General features: G+C 39.6%; 1 protein-coding gene across 2 annotated transcripts in view; it reads left to right on the forward strand.

Moving 5' to 3' along the window:
* Window positions 1-19641, forward strand: part of ATP10D (ATPase phospholipid transporting 10D (putative)) — a 129544-nt gene that overhangs the window by 85043 nt on the left and 24860 nt on the right. For both annotated transcript variants that reach the window (XM_082638468.1, XM_082638469.1), the window contains 6 exons: window positions 4963-5151; window positions 7290-7899; window positions 8534-8640; window positions 11236-11362; window positions 12940-13124; window positions 18075-18381. In XM_082638468.1, the coding sequence (XP_082494594.1) occupies window positions 4963-5151; window positions 7290-7899; window positions 8534-8640; window positions 11236-11362; window positions 12940-13124; window positions 18075-18381 (1525 nt within the window). The remainder of the gene's footprint in view (window positions 1-4962; window positions 5152-7289; window positions 7900-8533; window positions 8641-11235; window positions 11363-12939; window positions 13125-18074; window positions 18382-19641) is intronic.

The following is a 19641-nucleotide window of genomic DNA, read 5'->3' on the forward strand; positions in this document are numbered from 1 at the left end:
GAGAGCACACTTGAGAGCTGTGATGTACAGAAGTGGAAGGTTGGAAGATGGTGCCCTTCATGCGGGAGGCAAGGTGAGAGAGAGCGAGGATCTGAGGGCAGGGTGCTGGCCAAGGTGCGCCGGCTTTGGGAGTTAGAATGTCATTGAGGACCGTGAGTCCTGGGTTCATGTGACCTATTTTAGAAATAGAAACCTTAACTTTCTAAGTCAGTGTTTTTATGCTTCTTTAATCCTCTAGAAGTTTTCATTCAGCAAGCATGCTATTCATTCTACCTGGAGTGTTATCCTCTTAGATCTTTATATGGCTGTTTCCTTTTTTTTCACTGAGGTCTCAGCTCAGATGTCACCTCCTCAGTAAATCTTACCTACCACACAATCCAAAGTACATTCCATCCCTCCCACTCTTGTCTCAATCTAGAAGCAATTTACTTATATGTTTAGAGGTTAGTGCCTCCCCTACCTAGAATGTGAGTTCCACATACCCGGGATCCCATCTCTTCTGTGCACCCTTCTTTCCTTGAGGAGTGCCTGACACCATAGCTCAACAATAAATGTTTATAAAAGGAGTGAATTAATTAATGGACTAATGGAAGACAATGGCATAATACTAGACCAGGGATATAAATGAATAAAACATGCCCCCAACCTTCAGCTTTGTTCTAGGTAGAGGAAGCAGACATATAAGTAAATAAAGATAATCCTGTATTAAAGATGCAGTAATGGTAGTTAATTCAGAGTATAATGAGGGCACAAAGAAGGGAATGATCAACTCTACAGGGGTGAGAAGGGATCAAGAAAGGCTGCAAAAAAGAGATAAAATGTAATTTATGATTAGACTAATGAGTAGGGGGTTACACAGTAGAAAAGGAAAGAAAAGCACTTGGGGCAGACAGTGTGTAGCATGTGCAAAGGCTCAGAACCACAGAACTGGGGAGAGCATCGTGTGGAGGAGGAGCTGTCCATGTGCAGTTATTGGCCTTTGTCTTTTTTCTTCAGGTCTGTGGTATTTAGGAATCTGAAGGAGAAGGCATTTGTGTCTATATTTAAGCCATACTTGTCCAGATGGAGTGGTGAGTCCCTAAGACTGGAGTGAGGGTGGCAGCGGGAAATGAAATAAAACCCTCAGGTATAGGTGGAGCTAAGGGAGGAGTAGGGCACAGTATTAGAGCTTGGTCAACTCGATCTCCCACCTGGAGTAGCTTTGTCCATTATTAAACCGTGGACATTTTAGATTTCGCATAAATAATTAAAATGGGTCCTAATCACTCTCAATTTTAAAATAAACTTAACATTCAATATATAGTAAGGCTACCCAAAAGCTTTGGCAGACACTATGAGATGGCAAAGAGAAGTCTTGGCCAGCATTTGCTTGTTTAATTTGGATTTATATAGGGTGAAAAAAGAAAGAAAGGAGAGGGAGGAAGGGAGGGAGAGAGGAGGAAAGAAAAGTGAATGTGAAATCTACAACCTGGTAGGAAAGCATAATATGAATCATGGGGGTAAATCTAAAATTTCAAATAGCCAGATGTTATCTAAAATGAGGACAAAGATGTTGGACTCCCAACCATGAAATAGATAAGGCTTAGTTCAATTATGGGAAGCTGTCCACATTGTGTTCTGTATTCCCTAATTAGGAGTACACATTTTCTCTGCATTAAAAAAATGTCTATTTGAGGTCAAGTGGGAGGGGTTTATGTATTTGCTTTCTAAGGAGTAACATCTTTTCAATCTGTTTCTCCACCCCCTTCTTTATGGAATATAAACCCAGCAAGTGTCTGATAGTAATGTACAGCAATAACATTTTATGGCTTATCCATGTACCAGTTACTGAGTTAGGAATCCAAAAATCTACAAGAAATGTTCAGTCATAAAAAAGAATGAAATAATGCCATTTGCAGCAATGTGGATGGACGTAGAGATTATCATACTAAGTGAAGTAAGTCAGGGAAAGACAAATATCATATGATATCACTTATATGTGGAATCTAAAAAATGATACAAATGAATTTATTTACGAAACAAAAATAGACTCACAGAAAACAAGCTTATGGTTATGGAAGAAGAAAGGGGGAAGGGTTAAATTAGGAGTATGGGATTAACAGATACAAACTACTATACATAAAATATATAAGCAACAAGGATTTACTGTATAGCACAGGAAACTATATTCAATATCTTATAATAACCTATAATGGAAAAGAATTTGAAAAAGAATAAATATAGATACAACTGAATCACTTTGCTATACATCTGAAACATTGTAAATAAACTATTCTTCAATTTTAAAAAATGTACAAAAATCTATAAGATATGGTCCTTCCTTTAGAGGAACTTACACACCCTGTGGGGAGAGTACATATGCATGGAATCATTTAAAGCTGGATGGTTTGGGCCTGGTTCTTGGAGTAATCAGAGTTCAGAGAAGGCAGGATCTGTCCATCATAGGAAAAAAAGAGCAAAAGTCAATTTTGTAATAGAAGGTCTCCATGAGGAAGATTTGGATCTTAGGTAAAAACACCTGTGATATAATCTTACAGATAAGAATTGCATGTGATAACACTATACTTTCTCCTCAATTCAGCAACTAAATATCTTAGTCACTAGGGATTAACTTATTTTAGAGACAGCAACTAAGGTGGAAGAACATTCTGTTCCTGCAGTTTCATTTTGACATGTATCTTTCCTTAAATCTTCTTCTGGGCTTTTCTTTATATTATTTTATGATGCTTCTAGGGTCTTGTATGGTCCAGAGTTTCTTACATTTATTTTGACAGTACTTTTTATAAACACAGTTTTGCTGACCAGAGCCCCAGCTTTGGTCAGCTCCAAGATCTTTTTTATTCTCATGATCACAGCACAGGTTCTTAAATTCCCCAAATGACATATTAGATTGATTTATGTCTTTGTCACAAAGACAGAAGTTACAAATCTTCATTAGCCTTAGAGTAACTTCAGAATGCAGTAGAGTCCTTACGTTCTGAAGCCAGTTATTAGTCAATGCGGAGGTCATTGGCACAGTGAAATCACTATTTGCTTCTAAGGTCCCTAACTCAATCCTAATCATGTTCCAAGGAACAAATGTCCCTAAAAAATAAAATTAGGGAGACCTGCACATACTAGCCTCTTCTTGGAGATTCCCGGTACCCATTAAACGCTCTGAGAAGTGCTACAATAAAGCACTGTTTAAACATTTCTTAAACTTATTTCAGTATGGAACTCTTTGGGGTTTTGCTTAATTCGCATAAACATTCTTAGAAGGATGCCTCTGGAAATATTGCTCCAACCCATGGCATCTGTCACACTCACTAGATGACAGTATCATCATAGACCTTCATTAATCCTATGCGACAAGGTTCCTGAGTATCAAGGGAGAAAGAAGTCTCAGATGTTGCCACTCTCTTCTGCTGACTTTGGCAAGGGGGTCCTCAAGGAGAAAGGATGGTTCTCTGAGTCACTGAGGGCCCAGCACAGGTACTGGCTCAGTGTTACTACGTGTGAGACTCGGGAGGAAATGTGGCCAACTCGTTAATGAACGGCCATCAGATTACAAGTGCTTACAAACTCCATCAAACTGCAGCAGGGTTCAAATTTTGCTAAGTCGAATATCATGGAGCAAGAGATGCTGCTTTTAGATAGAAATTTAAGAATGCCTTGTGACAGCAGAAAACTGGGACCTTTGAAACCCATTGTTAGCCTGGTAACCTGCCTGAAGGTAAGTGTATCATTCGAGAAGGAAAAGAAACATTAAATTATTTGGGTTTCTGTTGTGCTGGTCTCATGTCACTCATTCTCTCATTTACTTTGTACAGCCACCCTGTGAGGTAGGTATACTTTTTACCATTATTCAGAAGAGAGAAAATGAAGCTCAGAGGGTTAAGTAAGCAGCCTTAGGCCCCTAGAGGGTATGCGGTGGGTCTAGGACCTGAACCCAAACCCTTGTGATTCCCAGCCTGTGCTCTTTTCTTATTGAGGCTGTGCTAAATCTCACCAAACTCCTAAGCATAAAATGCAAGCCACAGTCACTTTGAATCTAATATCACACATCTCCATATTTTACTCTGTTCTCTCCGTCACCTCTCCTGACTTTCCTGCAGTCAGGACTCCTCTAGAATACAGTGGCACTTTTGTGAAAACTTGATTCAGAGGAGATGGCCCCTTTTTTGACTCATCTGAAAAACTTGTAAAGCAGTTGACTACATACTACAGACTTCTAATACAACATTCTTTCACTAAAACTAGTACTTCTAAATAAGAATGAGAAGTACCGTGTTTAACAAAATGAAGTATTTTTCCCCAGTAAGCAAACTTCTTAAAGCCAATTTGTAAAAGGAATTGTACAAAAGAGAGGGGCATAGGGCATAGTTGCCAAAAATATTTGATGATCAGAAATCTCTTAGAGGGACCCTTGGATATTAGTGTCTTGTAACATATTGCCAGGAAATACTGATGAACTCTGTTAGAGTGCTTATAGTAATTTTATTTTGGAGGGTTGGTTTTTAACAATAGTAGTGATTTGAGCTGTAAAATATTTTGTTAAAATAACATAGTATGAATAACGCCCTCACTTTTAAAAGAATTGATATTCATCAGTTGCTGTGGGATGAATATATGCCCAAAGTAGAATCCTAGACACAATAAAATATAGCTCTGCCCTGTGTATTTCAAAATAGGAAAACTCAGCTAGTTTTTGGTGAAAGGCATTGTTCCTCTCTTGCTTACTTTGAGTTAATAGTCAAGGTAGTCTCCATTCATATTATGCATTCTGAATTTTCCATTTAATTTTTTTCTCTTTTATTTCCCTATTCTCACCTCCCATGACACCATGTCCATTGAATCTTTTTTAGAAGAATAAAGTTTACTGTCTCATGCTTCACAGATTCTGGTTAGAAAAGCTCACGTAGATTTAAAACTCATATTTTTAGGTACTTATTGTAACAACACTTTGTCTTTTTGGATCTTCAGGAAACAGATGTGGTACCAGACACCAGGCTTTTGGACAAGTTTAGTCAGATTACACCTCAGCTTTTTACCCCACTGGATGAGACTATCCCAGATCTACCACTGGAGACCCTGTACATCATCGACTTCTTTATTGCTTTGGCAATTTGCAATACAGTAGTGGTTTCTGCTCCTGACCAACCACGGCAAAAGGTAAGTCTCTAATGCAAACAAGGGTCACCTTCCAGAAGAGAATTTTGGGTTTACATGTACTTGTTATGTCATCTTATTATGTGGATCGTAATTAACAATAGTAGCAGGTAATATTTATACATTACTTAATCTGTACTCTGAACTTATGATGTTCTAAGTAATTTACTGGTACTAATATGTTTAATCCTCCCAACAGCCCCATGAGTTAGGTGCTGTTACTCTACTGTTCCCTATTTTACAGGTGAGCTTAAGTAACTTGCCCAGGGTCACAGGACCAGTTTGTGGGGGAGATAGGATTGAACCCAGGAAGTGTGGCTCAGAGCTACTATACTATTTTGCCTCTAGGAGGATAGCTGATGGGAGAAGTTCTTGGAAAATGTGGCTGTGTTCATTTTGCTTTAGTTTGCTTACCAAATTTGAAGCTTTCTGTGAAGCTTCTAAAACCTCCAACATAGGCACTACATCAAGCAAAATATAAAGTATTAAATTCATTATCATGTTTAATGATAATGTCCCTTTTCATGTACCAGTTGGGTAATGTAAACTCAATCGCTCTAAAATCCAACATCTATAATATACCAAGGTTCTGCAGTTCCCACACAAGCTGGATTTTTAAAGTCTCTTTGTAGCTTAGAATCCAGGGAAAATTCATTTTCAATTAAAAAGAAAAACTTGTTTTAGAGACTGGTGATTTACCGCTTGCTGTGCTATCTTCCTTGAATATAACTATCTCCCCTTTTGCATACATCTATTTAAAATTCAATTTGCAGCACAACCCAATTAAATTTTAATTTTCCGTTAGATCATTTTCTCTTGGCAACTTCAGAGGTGGTCAATTTTAACATAAAAATGATTTACTTCCCATTAAGCTTGCATTTGATCAGAAACTATTTTTATAAGATTTCAACTAGAAATTTGCTCTTTGAAAACTTACATAGTTAGAGAATAACTCACTGGATGTTCTGTTTTTCTCCCCATGTAACACTTTTTCATATACATCTGTTTCCAATATAGACAACTTTTGGCATTTTCTGTTTAAGAAATATAGTTGCCTTATCCCCAAAGAATATAATATTCTGTAGCCTGAAAGAAAATCTCTGTAGGCATATAAGAGCCTAAGCCTCATGATATTTTAAGGTAGTGACAGAAAAACAATGAATAAAGAGTTAATCAGAATTCATGTGGAGTACAGAAACGTCATCGGTGGTTGAGTTTCATTTTTCATTTTTGAGTTGCCAGTAAGTTTGAAAATTGACCAGCATGAATCCCTCAAACTATCATAAAATTAATACTTATTAGGAGAAAGCTCTTTAATGCCTTGGGCATTTGTAAATGAGAAAATTTTAGCATTCAATTAATTGGTCATCCCAATTAGTTATTAATCTCTAAATTTAATCACTGATAAGAGTTAAGATCTAGAACAAATCAGGCTATGAACAAGAAAAAGTTCTATAAAAATAGAAATTTGAATTCCTATTATGATGCTGATAATTCTTCTGTGAGCTACTTTGTTTATTGGCCTACTTTGCTTAAAAGGTCATATTAACAACCTTTTTTAGAACCTGGAAAATAAAAGAAAAAAAAGACATTTTGTTAATCTTTCGATTTACTTTTTTCCAGTGTTTTAAATGTGTATTAGGATACTTTTGTTTTTATACTGTTTTTTATACTATTTTTTTAGCTTTTTCAATATTGCCCTGTAATCTTTATAAACTTGACCTTTAAATGTTATAAAACATTTTAAGATGTTTCTAATTTGCTATTATTAAATACTTATAATTTTTAAATTGTTATTGCTAGGATGCATATAATAAAGATTATTAATTTTTTATAGTTTAAGTTATTTCATTAGGGAAATTTGCTATACGTATGCCCACTGCTAGCAATGTAGCATTTTATGTCTTTTGCTATCAGTTTTCTTCCTAAGTGGTTTTGAAATTCACAATGTCATCAACATTAGTGCATCTTTTTCATCATGGCTATTTTTATTTTTATTAACGTTTCCTGCAGCAGTTGTAAGTATGAAGCAGGCTGCTATGTGAGGGAGTGGTAACTCTTCATATCTCCTTTTTGCCCCCAGTTTGACCTCAACTGCCTTTGACTGTATTATTGAGACCTTCCCATATTATCTTTCCTAGATTGGACTCTCTTCTCTGCATACAATGCCCATTAAGTCTTTGGAAGAGATTAAAAGCCTCTTCCAGAGACTGTCTGTCCGAAGATCAAGTTCACCATCTCTTGCCAGTGGGAAAGAGCCATCCTCTGGGGTCCCAAATGCCTTTGTGAGCAGACTGTCTCTCTTTAGTCGAATGAAACCAGCTTCACCTGTAGAGGAAGAGATCTCCCAGACAAGCAAGAGTCCCCAGGGCTCCGGTAACTCAGCTTGTCCCATAGAAACTGAGAAGGAAGACAGCAATGTGGATGTCACAAACGGCAAGGTGGGATCCCTCCCTGGACAGCCCTTGGCCTCCAGCCTGTGTTATGAGGCTGAGAGCCCGGATGAAGCGGCCTTAGTATATGCCGCCCGGGCTTACCAGTGCACTCTGCAGTCCCGGACCCCAGAGCAGGTCATGGTGGACTTTGCTGCTTTGGGACCATTAACCTTTCAACTCCTACACATCCTGCCCTTCGACTCAGTAAGAAAAAGAATGTCCGTTGTGGTCCGGCACCCCATTTCCAATCAAGTTGTGGTGTATACAAAGGGCGCTGATTCTGTGATCATGGAGTTGCTCTCAGTGGCTTCCCCAGGTGGGTTCATACAGGACTGAGGGGGAAGTGATAGGAAGGGCTTGGAGATTGAAGGGCCACTCTCAATGGATTTATAAAGGCAAACAAGCAGATCTGTAGGGACCCGTCACCCTTGGTGAAGTGTAGGGGAAGCTGCCTAGGATCTGGTGAGAAAGCACCTAAGTTTTGGGGTTACATAGACAGGGTTCAAATCTGGATTCTGACAGTAGCTATGTCTTGATAAAGTTACCTAACTCTCCTTTGCCTTCAATAGGTGGGGATTATGGAACCTCCTTTATAGGTTCCTGAGAGGTTTAAAGATATACTCTATGCAATATATGCTGTGCCTCTGACCAGAGCCTAGAAAATGGTAAATGCTCAGTAAATGACAGCCAGCATCCTTATAATCATCGTGACAGTCATTATTGATGGTGTGGGAATGGTGTTTGTATTACATTCTTGGTACTTTTCTCTCCCCAGGGAAAAAGAGACAAGAGAAAGATTTATTCTGAGGGGTCCCTTTTATAAATGCACATTTGGGATTCAGAACTACAAGGCCTTTTGTTTGTTGTGGGTTAAGTTACCATTGTTTTAAAAAATATGTCTGTCATTGGGCAAACTGGTGGGAACACGTGTGTTTTGTTAATTATTTTAGATGGACCAGGTCTGGAAAAACAACAGACAATGTTAAGGGAGAAAACCCAGCAGCACCTGGATGCCTACACCAAGCGAGGCCTGCGCACTCTGTGTGTAGCAAAGAGGGTAAGGCTGCTCTGTGTACCCATCGGCTGGCTTCCTTCCTTCCTAGTTCCACTATCATTTAATGAAAATGAGCGCATATCAAACCCCGATCCAAGCATCGGGAAAAGTTTTTGGGCCACTGGGCTCTATTTTCATATCGCTTCTTTATTCCTCATATATTGGTTGGTTGTAGTTTGTTCTCAAAGTATTTTGCCAGAAAGATGCCTGAAAGTTATATTGTCTGAGTTCTCCCATGTTTCAATATATCTGAGTGCTTTTGTATGGAAACTGCAGTATGGCTGGGAATAAAAATCCCTGGATCCTACTCTCTTTCTCTGAGTACCTTGTAAATATCATTCCTCTATCTTACAGTATTAAATGTGCTTTGAAAAGAATGAGGCTGGAGACTGGCCTTAATTTTCCACTTATAAGTTCTTGATATTTTTTCCTGATGGGCTCATAAGTCTTTATCTGTAAATCCAGGTAAATTTCCTAAATATTATCTCAGTTTTTATCATTCTCTATTGAGAATAATCCTGGGACATAGTGTATCCTTTCTAGATAAAATGTAAGTAATAAGAAAGAAGACAGAGCTCCAAGAAGTGATTTGAGGGGTGTTACTACCAGAACCACCCCTGGGGGCAGGGGAGAGGCAGAGATATGAAGCCTTTTAAGAGTGAATTGGTCAAGTTTTTTGTGCCACTTGGCCAGTGGGGTACGGCTTAGGTACTGACCAAGTCAAGCTGCTCAGCTGTAATGAGGCTATATGCAAGGCCTTACACCCTTATATTACCCTCCCTCATTGATAAGCCAAGACATCCCCAGCCCCATCCCTACAGTCATGGCCACAACCGCATCCCCAGCTGCACACCTAGATAGTGTTTCTTCCTTCAGTACAAACTCAGCTAACTCATTGTTTCAGAATAGAGCAGTGGCAGGAGAAGGTGCGGAAGTCTACTTAGGGTGGAGAAGGAGAGCCTAGTAGGGCTAGTGCAAGAGAAGGATGTGCTTATGGGGGAGGGAAGGGAGTCTGTTGTCAAGATATAACAGAGCTATGATGAACATTGAAGGAAAAGAAACAGAACAATCAGATCAGCCCACATAGGGGAAATATTGGAGAAGAACCAAGGAGGCTATTCTTGCCAACTATCTCCCTCTTCTCCATAACTACCTCCCACCCATTCTGTTGTCTTTTCCCTCCCTGGCTCTGATCTCCACAGTTAATTTTTGCTGTGTTAGAAGCCAGAGTATCAATTTTCTCTCCTTCATTCTGGGCTCTGGCTGGTAGAGAAGACTGAGAGATACATGTAGATCAAAGTATCAATGCTTTTTTAAAAAATTTATTTATTTTATATTTATTTTTGCTGTGTTGGGTCTTCGTTTCTGTGCGAGGGCTTTCTCCAGCTGCGGCGAGCAGGGACCACTCTTCATCGCAGTGCGTGGGCCTCTCACCATCATGGCCTCTCTTGTTGCGGAGCACAGGCTCCAGACGCGCAGGCCCAGCAGTTGTGGCTCATGGGCTCCAGAGTGAAGGCTCAGCAGCTGTGGCTCACGGGCTTAGCTGCTCCGTGGCAGCTAAGGATCCGTGGGATCCTCCTGGACCAGGGCTCGAACCCGTGTCCCCTGCATTAGCCGGCGGACTCTCATCCACTGTGCCACCAGGGAAGCCCAGTATCAATGCTTTAATGGCTGTCCAGTAGTTCCCAAACAATAGAGCTCCTGGGAGAACTGAATTGGAGACTATAGTTAGGACCTGAGACCAACGTAGGCATCTCTCATTTCTTCCCCAAATTCTAGTTCTTGGGAACTGCCTTAGGGAAAGTGGGATCTGGTGTAGACTCTGAGGCACTTAGTCAACCAGCTGCATGGAGAATCAAAAGCCTGCCTCATACACAGTTGTAAGAAGAATGAAGAATTCAAGATCGAAACAGACCTTCTGCCTTTTCAGTGGAATGATCCTGCCCTGATAAAAATGTAGCCCAATAGATGTCAGATTCTCCCAAATCAAATTACCTTGTGGGCAAGAATGAGTAGATAGAGAAATTGCCTCACCCCCTCTACTGCATGCTGCTTTATAAGAACTGAAAGTAGATTTCTCCCTCTACAGCAATCTGAAGACAAAGGAAAATGTATCATTGGTCCCCTCTCCAGGAATACCACTTAATTTTTTGTTTGGAAGAGAACTTTCTTGCTTCACCCATTTGGCCTCCTCTTTTAACCTTTACAGATAACTCACCCTATAAACCAACCATCAAAAGAAATCAAAGGTGCTGCTAGCTATATAATACCTGAAATTGAGTACTGGGCACCACTTTTTCAACTGCACCATTAGAATAACCCTGAATTTAGCTTTCAAGTGGCTCCTTTCTCCCAACTGCATACTCCCTGGTTTAATTAAATAGATTAACCTACTTTCATCTTATATGGTGCCTAGAATTTCCCAGAGATTCTGAGCTGGTCTGTCCATCCTCAGTGTTACACTAGTCTGATCACAGAGCTCGGGAAGTTTGTGACTGGGTAGTGTGAGGATTTGGACCTGGCCTGAGTGAACCCAGAGAAAGAAATACCATAGGCTCATCACGTGGCCTGCCTCATAGCTTTTTTTCCCCCTCATAGGTCATGAGTGACACTGAATATGCAGAGTGGCTGAGAAATCATTTTTTAGCTGAAACCAGCATTGACAACAGGGAAGAATTACTACTTGAATCTGCCATGAGGTTGGAGAACAAACTAACTTTACTTGGTAGGTATTGTCTGAAGGGGGAATTTTCAAAAACACTTGATGTCTGTAAATTAGTTATTCACCAGTGGCTTTTTTTCACTTTGATCTAATAGATACATGAGGTTCTGCCCACCCTGTCCAGTTTGACTTCTGCTCTGCTTCCAATCCTTTCCAGTCCATTTTCCACTGCAGTGAACTTAGACTTCATTTGTGGCAGGGTGGTCATCCTTAAGATCATTTAAAAATTCAATGCTTAACATAGAATACAAAGCCAATTAAATACCCTGGTTCAAGAGAGGAAAGCTAAAGTTTCTTGCCAGGCATTGGATAAGGTATTTAATGTGTGTTGTCTTTTTGAATCTGCACAACAAATCTCTATTTTATTTAGAAGAAACTTGGAGCACAGAGCAGTTTAATGACTTGCTCAAAGTCACATGCTAGTGACTGGCAGAGCTGGGGAGAAGCTCAGATCTACCTCCCTCCAGGGCCCATATTCTTTATTCTGTGCCTGCAACTGGGCTACTGAAATTTATTTGTCTCTCTTCTCTTACTTCCTGGTTTCAGCTAAAAGTTGCACACCTGACACCTCTTGTCTGAGATGGCGCTGCATCTTAAAATCACCTGGAGCCCTTTAAAAACTACCGATGCCTGCCCAGGGATTCTGTTTCAATTGGTCTGATGTGTGGTGTGGCCATTTGAATTTTTCAAAGCTCCCCAAGTAGTTCTAAGAGGCAGCCAAGGTTGAGAAACACTGCTTTAGGGTACTAACACACCAAAACACCAGTCTCTGAGCTCTGTTCCTCTGCTTCAGAGAAAAACAATGATCTAACTTGGTCTCTAGCCAATAGAGTAATGATCTTCCTCCTAAGTCATTCCTCTGTCAGTGTGAGTGGTACAGATTCATTTCCTCATCTGCAGTTCCAAACTCAAAACTGCTTTGTGAGTTTAGTGCCAAAACTCATTTAGCAGCAAAATCAGGCCTGATTTGATAAGACAATTTAAAGTCTTTATTATCCTAATTAGTGTGAATGTTGTAATTTGTAAGTTTTGCTAAAAAAATACTAATATGCTTGATTACCAGATATTGTAAAATATGATACATATATCCTCTTACCTTTTAAAAATCTGCAAAACTTCTGAATTCTAAAACATAGCTAGCCTCAGTTGTTACAGAAAAGGGAATTATGGACTTATAATATGAAAGAGCATTAAAAATAGATAATACGTGTTACTGACCAGAACAGTCTTTAAAAGCCTACCCTTACCCTAAGAGTATCATGGAATTGTAAAGTTGAAGAGTAAGGATATATAAGTAATTGAATGAAACCCCCTCAATTTACAGAGAAGCAAGCTAGCCAAAAGGAGAGCAGGTAAATTTGATAAACTCATTGATTGCTAAGGCTTTCTTCCCAAAATATTACTTTGTATATGATTTTGGTCTGAGTCTTCATGCTTCATTTGGACCCCTTGAAGCTACTGGAACCTTTTGTGTAGTTCAGGATTGGGTCGGCTAACAGATAGGGTTCAATTATAGTTTAGATGAGCTTCAGCTGGCTTTGGTTTCTTACAAGCCCTGTTGCATTTTGGTTATTTTTTAGGTGCTACTGGCATTGAAGACCGTCTGCAGGAGGGGGTCCCCGAGTCTATAGAAGCCCTTCACAAGGCCGGAATCAAGATCTGGATGCTGACAGGAGACAAACAGGAGACGGCTGTCAATATTGCTTATGCGTGCAAACTCCTGGAGCCAGATGACAAGCTTTTCATCCTCAACACTGAAAGTAAAGTATGTTTACTGAGATCAAGCCAGTCTTTTTGTGTTTTCAAAGCCAATGGAATACTTGTGATGTGATGGCTATAAGGAGAAAGAAAAACCAGTAACCATTAACTCCTTGATAACTAGTGCTTCTATCCAGCAACCTAGCTTGTTCTTTTTTGTTGTTTTTTTTTTTTGCAGTACGCAGGCCTCTCACTGTTGTGGCCTCTCCCACTGTGGAGCACAGGCTCCGGACACGCAGGCTCAGCAGCCATGGCTCACGGGCCTAGCCGCTCTGTGGCATGTGGGATCTTCCCGGACCGGGGCACGAACCCACGTCCCCTGCATCAGCAGGCAGACTCTCAACCACTGCGCTACCAGGGAAGCCCAACCTAGCTTGTTTAGTTCTTCTAAAGGCTTGGAAAATATAATGATTCAAAGGAATCATTGCTGAATAAAGACCTTGAAAGAAAATTTCCTTTTTATTTGCCTTCCCCCCACCACCACCCCATATTGACTTATCACTGATTTGACAAGATTTAGACCGTGATGACAAAATATGTCAAGCTCTGGGACAGAAATCTACCCCCCTGTCAATCTGAGGAGAAGTAATGATTTCGGTTGGAGTCAGGTGAATAAGTATTTTCCTGGTAATTCTAAAATTAGGCTCAGAGGATAACCCTGCCCTCTAGTGGTTAATCTTAGCTAGTGCACCTGAGAATATCAAAAGTTGGAAGAACTGTTTAAGGGTGGGAAAAAAGGGTTTTTGGATTTTTTTTTCTCCTTTTTTTTTTGAGGAGAAGGAATTTAAGAGATTTGGATTCAGCCTATTTTTCTAATACCCCTTCTTCCCTCCACCCCTGCCACTAATCTCTAATACAAATGTCCTAATCAATTAAACAGGCATTTTATTTTTTTCAGAAGATTCCTAGTATAGTGATACTAAGATTTGTGCATACTGTTTAATTTGCTCGGAAAAGCTTCCTCCTTCCTTCCTCAGTTGTCAGACTTCATCAGTCACATCCATTCTGTCATAGCAACCTGCCTCAGAAATCCTCTGGAGCTTCTCACCTGGATCACATCTTGGGTCTTGGTCACAGGCTGCCACGTTTGGTTAGCCATGTTTTTATGGTCAGGCCTCAGTCAATACCCAACTAGATGGTACATTTTGAGGAAAGAGAATTTTCCTTATTCAACACAGAGTGAGTTCTCCTTGGCAGTTGACAGTGGCCCAGGGACCCAGAGGCATAGCTACCAGCCAGATCCCAGTTTCAGCTGGGGAGTGAGCACAAGAAAATGCTTCGTCATTTTAGTCACTAAAATGGAAGTGCCCTAAGTCTGGTAAGACCTGAATTCAAATGCTTAGCCTGCCAGTGACCAGGTATGTGACCTTGGCGAGTTACCCTCCTGAGTCATTTTCTTACCTGTAATGTGAGAGTAATGTCTATTTTGTAGGGATGTTGTGGGCATTAAATGGGAAAATATAAACTGTTTAATGTGGTGCCTGGCAGATGAAAGGGGTTCAATGAACTTTTAAAAGTAAAAGTAATAAATCATTTGTGTTCAATTTTGACTATGCCATTTTTGTGAGCAGTAAAATCATTAGTATTATGAAATTTATTTATAAATATACAATTTATGGTTAAAGGTATTTAAAACTACCAACTCAAGTCTTTATAGAGTATCCACTGTGGACTGTTCTAAATACAAAAGATTTTTTTTGCTATCAGTAGGTATTTCACCTCAATTTTTCAGATAACTAAACAGAACAGAGTGAGTGAACATAATTTAATTGAGTTTTATAATGACTCAAGTCGATGCATATAAAATCCCAAGCAAATAGTAGGGGCTCAGTCACTGTATTATTTTCTCTTTTTCCCACTCTCCACCCCTCATATGCTAAGAGTTAAAAATGGAATTGAAGGTCATGAGCCCAATTTGTCATTTAGCGAAGGACATGGCTCCTGTGACATTTTAAGTGGGCCACCTGGCAACCGATGGATTGTCCAATCATATCTATAGTGTAGTACCTCAACTCTACAGGTTTCCATCAACTTTGGTTCCTAAATTTGCAAATTAGGTTATGGTAAATGTAGCCACTTACAAACCTTACATAATTTCTGTTCTCATAAATTTCGATTTTTTTTTTTGTTTTAATAGACTCATATCCTGGATTATTTACTGCCTTTCAGGATTCATCATTTAATTTTTTAAGTTTTATTTTCATTTCATTTAAAATTTTCTTCCGAGATAGTAAGTCTTTATATTCATGTTTCTTAGAATCTATAAAAGCCTTTTTCATACATGATCTCATTTGACCATTATAACTAGTAGAACAGATAAAATTATCCCCATCTTATATAGCCTGAGACTCCAAAAGGTTGTGAATTGCCTAAGCACCGACAGCTGATTACTTGTCAAGCATGCTTTTGGTATTATGTTAACATATTACATAACCTATATCTATTTATCTGTATAAATGCATTATTCATAGAGTTAAGTTCTATAAAGTTGCTGAAATACTGAAGTAGTAAAAACTGAACCATTGCCCCTATGGGAAATAAAGGATTAGGTTCCCGTGAGCCTCTGGTCAGAACACTTTCATCAACCAATCAATACATAACTTTGTTTCATGTATGTTTCTTTTTAAAGACACCTTATTTTACATATATTTATATATATATATATATATATATAATCATATATGTTATGTATATAATCATATATATTACACATATAATTTTGTATATATCTATAATCATATATATAATTACATATATATTACATATAATCATATAATTATATATATATTATATATAATCATATATATAATTTTATATATATATATAATTTTATACATATATAGTTGATTCATTAACATTGAACTCATGACCAACAGCATATAACTCAGGCTTGAACGAAGTTTGTCTAACGTTTTCTACGTAAGGCATAAGGCACATCACAGCCTTCCTGTACATAGGAACACTAGACAGCATTAAAGGGCTACAGTTAGGGCCATTTAAAACACTGATATCACCATCAAAAAGCACAAAAATGCAAAAAATGTGTCACCAGACAGAGAGTGTAAAGGGCACTTGTTTACAGTGTGGGAGCTGACCTAAGTCGGAGCATCATCACCTTGCTCAGCTTCAGCTGAGCACAGGAAAGGTGTGTGTTGCATGACTCAAATCTTCGGTCACTCTGTGTGTGTCCACACATGACCAAGAAAACACCTTTATCGTAGGATTACAGGTAAATTTTAGCAAGTAGGTGAATTTGCAAATATGGAATCTGCAAATAATGAAGATTGACTATATGTGTGTATGTATTTTTTTTCTATAATGAAAATATAGTTAATTTATACAACTAAACACTTTTGTACTCAAATAAGAGAATGAAAATATCTGGAATCAATCTACAGTCGTAAAATCAGATAATTGACATTCATATCTTGAAGCGCATCCAGTCAGACTGCACTCTGCAGTATGAGCATATGAATGCTATACAGACTGTATTTATACTGTTGTATAGTATTGTGGCTATATTTTTTCACTTAACAAATATCTTAACCATCATGTCATGTTAATAGAGGTCCTGATTTTCAGTGACTGTGGGGTATGTTACCTTCTAAATATACCATTTTAATTTAACCAAAGTTTGGAAGGTTTTTAAAAATATTTTTTTACTATTCTATACTGAGCCTATGCTGAGCATCTTTGATTCATCTTTGTATACTTTTCCATGGGGACTTTTGAGGTGTATGGGATCAGATTTATTCTCGTGGTAAAGGTTGCCAGGTAGCTCCATTTTGAAGTTGAGTCTCTTGTTTATAGTTTATGTGGTTGTTAAGTATTTGCTGTGCCTGTGTGCCTACATATTCATACCTACTTCCCATCTTATTTTGCTTTGGGTTGAGAAATGCTTGATAAAATAGCATTTGAAATAAGAGTAAATGGCCTCTGAGTGAGGGGCTCTTTCGTGAATAAACTATTTCAGGCTTAGTGTATAAACTTAAATGCACTGTTCCAGGATTTTGTTTGGCTCTGTCCTTAGTGGTCATTTGACACAATAATTTCTGTATAAGTTTATTGTTCATGTTCTTGAGTAGAATTCATCTAATGAATATTTATTGGGTGCTTAACGTGGCCCTCTTTTAGGTATTAGGGAGATTTCAAAAGTAAATTAAAAGTGCTGTCTGTCTTCAAAGAGCTTCCTAACAAGCGTGGGATGAGGAGAGTGGAGGGATGTATGCACACCAAATGGGATGAGGCCACTATGAACATCGACCAGAATGTTAACTCGGTGAGGGTGGGGATTTCTCGTTCATTGATGTATCCCCAGCACCTAGAATTTTTTCAGATGTAGCTTCTCAATAAATAGTAAGTGAGTGAATGTGCTGAATCAAAGAAGAGAAAAATAATTATTACTGTTTTAAATTCTGCTGTGTCATGCTTTACACTAGGAGCTGTGCATGTATTGCGTTGGCTCAAAAGTTCATTTGGGTTTTTCCAAGACATCATATGGAAAACCCCAACAAACTTTTTGGCTAACCCAATATTATTTCACTTATTCCTCACAACGAATTATAATGTAGATGTTTGAATTTTTCTCATGAGAAAGTTGAGACTCAGAGGTTATATTAATTTGCTTAAAGTCAAGCAGGTAGTAAATGAGAGAATGAGACCAAAGGGCTCTTGAGATTCATGGTTTGAGAAGGTAAATTGCACAAATAGAGAAAGAAATTCTAAAACTATTTCTTAGCTGTACAGTTGGAAGTGAGATGCACCCCATCCTTTTATCCTGTCCCCATATACACACAGAAGTCTCTGGAAGAGCTGTGAGGTCTTGGAAAGTAACCGATTATTCACTCCCTGGGGTTGACTTGATGCAGCAAATGTTAAAGAATAGCAATGATAAATATAGCTGGATGTGGCCAGCAGGGGAGCCCCAAGGCTAACTGTCTTTGCCTCTCGTTTCAAGAATTCCTGTGAGATGCTGATGGACACAATCTTGAAAGAACTTCAGAAGAAAAATCCAGCTTCTCCAGAGCAAGCATCAAGTGAGGCTTTACACCAGCCTCCCGCGCCCCCAGACTCAGGGCTGCGAGCTGGACTCATTATCAATGGGAGGACCCTGGAGTTTGCCCTGCAAGAGAGTCTGCAAAGGCAGTTCCTGGAGCTGGCTGCTCGCTGCCACGCTGTGGTCTGCTGCCGAGCCACGCCCCTGCAGAAGAGCGAAGTGGTAAAACTGGTTCGAAGCCATCTCCGGGTGATGACTTTGGCCATCGGTGAGCGGGAGTGGAACCCAGCCCTGCACTTCTCACTTTCATGTCACACCAGAGGCTGATCCTTCTGTCTGTCCTTTCTTCTGTACACGTTTGCCCTTCTGTCCATCTGTCCTTTTCCTCCCCCACTTCCCCTCCCCTTTCCTCCCTTTTTTCTCCTCCGTCCCCTCACTCCCTCCCCTTTGCCCTCCATCACCTATTTGGCCTCCCCTTATGAACCAGGTGGTAGAGATGTGACATGGAAAACAATATAATAGGACTCTGTGGTCCATGTCAGATCCCCAAATCATCTGGGTTAAGGAGGGTAATGTACTGAATCGGAGACCTGAAAAATCCATGAGTTCTGCCTTCAAGAAAGTTAAATTCAAGAATATGAACAGTTCATTTATTTATTCATCCAACCACTATTTATTGAGTGCCTTCTATGTACCAGGCATTTTTCTAGGCAATGGGGATACAAGAGTATACAAAACTGACAAAGTACCTTTCCTTAAGGAGCTTACGTATAGGAGGAGTATAATGCAGTAAAAAGTGAAAAAAAAAGGTATAAAGATATAAGATATCAGATAGTGACAAACGCTATTGAAAAAAATAAAGCAAAGTCAGGTGATGCAGAGCATTGGGGGAGCAAGGGACTTCTATTTTAAATAGATTTTTCAGAGACAGTCACTGATAAAGTTGTGTGTAAGCAGAGACTTGAAGGAAATGATAAGGGAGCCATAGGAGATCTGGCGGGGGAAACATTCCTGGCAGAGAAGACAATGGACCATGCTTGGTGTGTTCAAACCCAAAGCAGGTTGAGCAAAGGGAAGAGTCTTCTGCAGGTTAGTGAAGGACAGAGAGGTGGCAGGCGACCAGGTCCTGTAGAGTCTTGGAGGCCATTAGGAATTTTGGCTTTTTTTTTTTTTTTTTTTTTTTTGCTGTACACAGGCCTCTCACTGTTGTGGCCTCTCCCGTTGCGGAGCACAGACTCCGGACGCGCAGGCTCAGCGGCCATGGCTCACGGGCCCAGCTGCTCCGCGGCATCTGGGATCTTCCCAGACTGGGGCACAAACCCGTGTCCCCTGCATCAGCAGGTGGACTCTCAACCACTGCACCACCAAGGAAGCCCCAGGAATTTTGGCTTTTATCTGAAGAGATAGGGAGCCACAGGAGGACTTTGAGCAGAGGAGGGACATGAGCTGCGTTAAGTTGAAAAGGATCACATTGGCTGCTGTGTTGAGAGTAACCACGGGGTTGTAAGGACATAAGGAAGGAGACCAG

This window comes from Mesoplodon mirus, assembly GCF_964341445.2.
Source record: "Mesoplodon mirus genome assembly, chromosome: 2".
Classification (NCBI taxonomy): Eukaryota; Metazoa; Chordata; class Mammalia; order Artiodactyla; family Ziphiidae; genus Mesoplodon; species Mesoplodon mirus.